The sequence below is a fragment of the Opisthorchis viverrini genome (assembly GCF_000715545.1).
Source record: "Opisthorchis viverrini unplaced genomic scaffold opera_v5_9, whole genome shotgun sequence".
Lineage (NCBI taxonomy): Eukaryota > Metazoa > Platyhelminthes > Trematoda > Opisthorchiida > Opisthorchiidae > Opisthorchis > Opisthorchis viverrini.
In genome coordinates, this window is record NW_008751665.1 from 3,564,962 (window position 1) to 3,570,961 (window position 6,000).

Consider the following 6,000-nt stretch of genomic DNA (forward strand, 5'->3'; position numbering starts at 1 on the left):
TACTGGTGGACAAAACACTGTGAGAACGAACGCAACTCTCCGTAGTTGAGGGCATAAATGTATGTTTAAACCTCAGTCACTTAGTTTTTTACTCAGTCATATGCACTCAAGAATAAGGGAGCTCCAATATCCCCGATTTCGGTCGATGTGTACATGGAAGAATTTGGGCAGAAAGCTTTAGACGGATTTGAGTGTCCATCGAGGGTTTTATGGCGCTACGCAGACGACACGTTCGTTTTGCTAATGCATGACAACGTTGACCAATTCTTCAATAGCTTAGCACTCTGGATCCTCAAATTGAGGTTAGCATGGAGCTAAGATCCACATCGAATGTACTACCCTTCCTTGACTGTATGATACAACAGTTGTGAGAAATTCAAAACGACCGTTTACCGCAAATCAGCATATAGTGGGGGTGCGGTCCTAAACGGCTCCTTAGCAAACCCAAGAGCCGTATGTGCTAGTTCAGTTTCAGCACTTTTAGTGGAGTGAGAACACTGTACACAGAGGGGGTCGACCGAAGAGCAGCTTAACTTGAGATAAAAAACGACTTCAAGACGACAGATACCCAGTAGGTTTAATTAAGCGGCAACCAAGACCCAACAAGGAGGGGAGTGGATTGGAACAGCAGTCAGCCCATACAACACAGTGATATCTGAAGTCATTCGAAGGATGTTGAATACGGTTCACATTAGGGTGGCATTCCAGAAGGGAAAAACTTTACGCTTTGTATGGTACGGTTGAAGGATCGCCTTCTAGTTGATAGGACTAGGGATTGTATACACAAAATAAGATGTAACGACTGTACGAAGGTCTATATGGGTCAGACAGCCAGGGAAATGCACACCGGAATCAGTGATCATAAGCGGTGCATTGACAGACCACTCGGGAACGTAAATGAATGTCAGGCGATAATCAAAGATTCAGCAATGGCAAGGTATGTATTGGACACTAGGTACAGGATAGATTTGGAAAATGTGGGCATTCTAAAACGAGGACTAAGTATCATACCATAGTGACTGGTAGTCTAGGTGGTGGGAATGGCCAGCCATACCAGCGCGAATAGAATAGAGGGCGTAGAACTGACAAGCGTGTGGAGAGCGATTTCAGATCAACCGACATGACACGAGGCGGCGTGCAGTTGTCGGAAAAATGGTCCAAGTCTTAAAGTACAAAATCCAAGTAGCATCAGATTCATGTAACAGCCCTTCTTTCAACCTCAATCTGTGAACGGCAGCAAAGATGAATATTCCAGTAAGATATCACAGACTGGAAAAGCGTGGTCGCATAATCAGTGTGAAGGCAATCCCCACTGTTAGTCATCCCCGCTGACCAACAGAGAAGAACTCCAGAACGACACCCAGCACTGGTCAAGTCGATTAGTCATAAGAAATCTCACGGACTGGTCCCCTGACTGTCTTAAAACCCAATTAGCCTGGTAACACGTTCACTTGGCCTTATGTCAGAAGCGAAACGTGTCCTAGCTAACAAATTTAGTGTTCGCTAACCAAACTCCTCTGAAACGACGCGTTTCTTCTTTTAGCGGTCGACTTCAACTGCGCGAGAAGATCGCTTTAAGTGGTGAAACTGGAAATGTTTGTTTAGTTTTGAATATTTGGCCTCGATGTCGGAATCAAAAGTGGGGTGACCCACACCGGACATTTTGGAAAGACGAGCATGTGAGCCTGATGCTTTGTGCGATGGAGCAAGACCGATGGCTTCTGAATATCTTTGGCTCCTAGTTTTATAAACTACATCGGCGATCTTGGTCGTACTTTTCTAACCGGTTTTCCTCACGTAGAATGCAGCGGTGCTGCATTGATGGACGTAAAAACGCTTGTTTTCTTAGGTAAAGCGTCGTACAGTTCACCTGTTTCCGTCGCAGTCAACACGTCAAATCCGACCCACATGGCCACTTTTTGTGTTTTCTCACAATGTGACAGCTCGTTGCTCCTCATGGACTTTATTCACACAGCTGGGTCCAAAGTACGTCCCGGCCATTTTAGAGTGCAGGAACTCCGAGAGGAAACCATCACGATAGGATGATAGCTTTTTTACAGATAACTACCAAAAGCAAAGTGACTGGTTAAATGGTATTTCAGATATTTTCCCCAGTCCCACTGATGTACTGACCCCTGCGACAGACCACAGGACAACGGATACAACTCTTAGTTCGCCCCCGACGGTCACCGATCCATATTCTTCAGACTAGAGCCAGTCATACAGAACAACCAGTTCTTGCTTGTTTTCTAGCGAGTACAATAAGGAATGTCATGGAAAGCATATAGCATCGCAAAATACGTTCATCGCAGACATCTTTTACTGCCAACTTGGCGCTTAGTTTCATCCCGTATTTCACAGGAAGGGCTTTTCTCTATAGAACGTTCGAAAAAGAGCAGCACAGGGTCGTCGGGAAGCGCACGCCAGATATGCTTCCGTTATCCAGAAACGACATTTCCAATCAGTAGTTACATATCTACATTAAACGGATTCTCCTCACGTTTCACCATCTATCTGGATGTGTCAAAAGCAAAACGTGAATTCCCTTGGAGTAGACAAGGCGAAGCTTTCATCCTGCGTAGGCTGTCATGCCTGGACGTCAGTGACCAAGTTAGTTTTATCGTGTTGGAGGCGGGATCGAAGCCGGGTGTTGGCTCGATTAAAAAAATCATCGACTATGGGTGCGCTTGATGAATCAGTTCAGTGCACTGATATCACTGCGACTCATCTTCCCATCTGGCTAATGCGAATAACGGCCTCGCCTACGTTGATGTACGAAAGAGTTAGTGTGAGCTGACGTGGTAGTTACACGGGCATCCGTAGGAGACGTTTTTGTATTCCTCTTATTCCAATTTTACTTGTAATCGGAAAGATTGTTATTATGACTCACAAATAAAGATATTAAAATAGTAACCATATTCTGGATGGAACACGCTACTCATAAGGTCGCTGAAAACGCCTTGACAACCCGTGACCGGATTAGCTCGTTAAAAACCAAATTATTGTGCAAATGAGTATATTTTTTCAGTAGATCAATTCGGTTCAAAGTGTTTATTTTGACAGAACAAACAGGGCTAATTAATCAAGAATGTTCGGATTTAGAAGAACCTTCATTAGAAGTTTTCCACAGAGTTTGTCTGAAAATAAGCGTGCCCGCATCCGTACTGAGCATTCAGAAAAGCACCCATCTGTTTCTTCAGGTAGTTCCGCATGCAGGGAGTGCTTTTAAGTCTGGAGAACCGGCTGGGCATGCCGAAGATCCAACACTCGTAACAAAAGCAAGGTCGCCAAAACCTGTTCAAATTCAGTTTTCATCGCTTACATGCGGGTATCAGCTACACTCACCGGTCTTCCACGGTAAGAACATGAATTGTACCGCTTGCTGCCCTAGTAATGATGCTATATCTGTCCAAAGTGAATCCTGGTATTCTCACATTCATGTTGCCTGGGTGAGTGCAAAATACCAATGGGCTGCTGCACCTCGGGCGATATTCTGATAACTTCTTCACAAGACTATAACACTCCCTTGTTCATCCAAGCGTGACTGATTTGTTTATCTGCTAAGATTATTGTGAACTGGACCAGTTTGCACTAGTTCATGTTCACAACCGAAGAATCCCATCGTATTTGCCAGCAGAGGTAACTTTCGATTGCCAGGCAAAGCGCAGCCAATTCAAGTCAGACCGAGTCGTCATGTTACCACCACCACCCCCCCCCCCACCACCCCCAACCACCAACCACCAACCACCAACCACCAACCACCAATCACCAACAACACAACAACAAGGCAGCAACAACAACAAAGACGGCACCAGTAATAGCTGCACCGGGTAACAAATACATGGGCAAATACAAGTTGACTTCAGCGCAACCCGCTTAAATTACAGAAACGAAGTATCACCCCACCATAGCTGAAGCTGGTATGGTACCGGTGAATGGAACTAGGGGAACTTGGCCTTATCCAGTAAGAAACATGAGGTAAAGCGCACGGGTGTTCGTACACTGTTTGTTTCGTCAATGGGGCACGCGTCACCTTACCACCGACACCACCACCACCACCACCACAATGAGGTATACTGAGAGGGGCATAAGAGCAGATTGAACCCCAATCAATACATATGGCATTTGGCCCAACAATGAGAAGGATAAATTATACCGGTTCAGTACTCCGTATGGACAAAACCTACCAACTGGTTCAGTTTTTGAATTCCAATCATTGGACGAGACAGGATTACTTCCATCTTAGTAGTCATGGGACTTGACTGGTGAAAGAGAATAATACTGTAATGTAAGAAAATCTATAAATCGACCCTGTCTTTCCTGACTATTTCAGATTTCTCACAAGATAGGCACTTCACACTCAGAATGGAGTTAACCAAATGACCATGCTTTCTGATGATGTAGACTACACCTGGTCGTAAATTACACTTCCATCTTACACCTTCTCCTATAATGAAGTTGACTGTTCAGTTTAATCTCAACAGAATGATCTTTTACCAGTAATAGGATCGCCTCTAGCAGGACAGAGTTCACACGTTTTCAAAGATATAATAGATTTCTGTTGTGGGGTTTGCGGGATATATGTTTTGTTCACATTCACATTGACCTCGTCTGAACAGTCGTCCTCCTGTTCTGGAATAATTATTCTGGTGAATCTGCACCAAAGGGAGGGGAAAGCACTGGATTCGAGTTTCGCTCTTATTAGAGCTCATCAGCAGTGCATATCCAATGACCGTGCCGGGGTTTGAACTCCGGACACGTGACATGCTAGGCGAACACGTTACCCCCACTCGACCAGCCCACGCTGGAAGCACTTGAATTCTCACGTCTGAACGGTCTAAAGTGTTCATGCTTGAGTGGTACGTCAATCAACGGGGTGTCTGAAGTATTCATTTTTGTTTTGTAAAGTAAAGCACGTCTATTTCGTGAGAAATTGATGTTTCTCCCAGCAACGAGTAGTATGTATGTGATCATAATCGGTCAAACTACATATCTACACACCCATATTGGAATACACGTGATTGCGGAAGGCCACGTCAGATAGATGGGTATATTGTTCTGATTGTTTCCATCTCGAACTTGAGATTCTATCTTGAAAGAAAACCGGAAAAATGGGGGGATGAGATGACCTTAATTGTATTTTGATATTTGACCAATGTGAGTATTTCGCGTAACATTTTCCCGGACGGATACAGGAAGGATTCTTTTGTGCCAAGTCGACTTTGGGCTGCGAGTCAGCTGTTGGTTGATTCCCACCGAACAACTCGGTTGGGGATCAGTTAGATCAGTAAACTCGGAAACAAGCTCATCATATGATTACAACCCGGCACAAAGGAACCACTACTTATGGTCTAACACCCATTTAAAACCATCCCATCACTATCCCAGCACGTGGTGAAGTGCGAAGTCATTGCGTTTATCCCACCCAGGCAGATGTGCCTGCGAGTGCGTGTGCTTGGGTTATCATCAGTCGCGTCAGTAAGCTCGGTCAAGGTCACGTAACGTGCACACGCGTCTAGCGACAACACCGTATTCGTTGTTTCCCATCCTGTCCTAGAAGCTGGAAAGATGCTGTATGATAGCTTCAGTGCACTTGCTGCCGTCAAACGTCTTTTCTGCTTCGAAAAACGACATTTGGTGAGTGTGTTGGTGCACCTCCAGAACAGGTTGTATATTTTACTGTCCCACACACTCGTCTGCTGACGAAAGTACGCTTACCGGACGCACCGGCGAAATGAGTGACACAGCGCGACGTTCGGTAAGTGACTAATACACCTGATCCCCAAATTTGATGGTGTGGATAGACAGCTGACCAATCAACTATTCAATTATTTTCAAAAATCGCTAGTCCTTGTTGATGTCGGTCTGACCGTTCAGTCACCTACACAAACCACTTGAAGAGGTAAACCCAAACCTGCGTAAATGAGTTGTTTTTTTTTAAATCTTGACAGGGCATCCTACTCACTGGTTTGTTGGAAACCGTTCGACATGAAAATATAC

At 44.9% G+C, this 6,000-nt stretch overlaps 2 protein-coding genes across 2 annotated transcripts in view; one reads left to right on the plus strand and one right to left on the minus strand.

Annotated features, from left to right (window-relative positions):
* T265_00925 (hypothetical protein) overlaps nt 1-6,000 on the minus strand; it is a gene marked incomplete at both ends in the record, with an annotated part of 85,226 nt that overhangs the window by 76,596 nt on the left and 2,630 nt on the right. Inside the window, one exon of the mRNA XM_009164820.1 lies at nt 5,002-5,091. Within this exon, the coding sequence (XP_009163084.1) occupies nt 5,002-5,091 (90 nt within the window). The remainder of the gene's footprint in view (nt 1-5,001; nt 5,092-6,000) is intronic.
* T265_00924 (hypothetical protein) overlaps nt 1-6,000 on the plus strand; it is a gene marked incomplete at both ends in the record, with an annotated part of 65,230 nt that overhangs the window by 19,171 nt on the left and 40,059 nt on the right. The gene's annotated exons all lie outside the window — the stretch shown is intronic.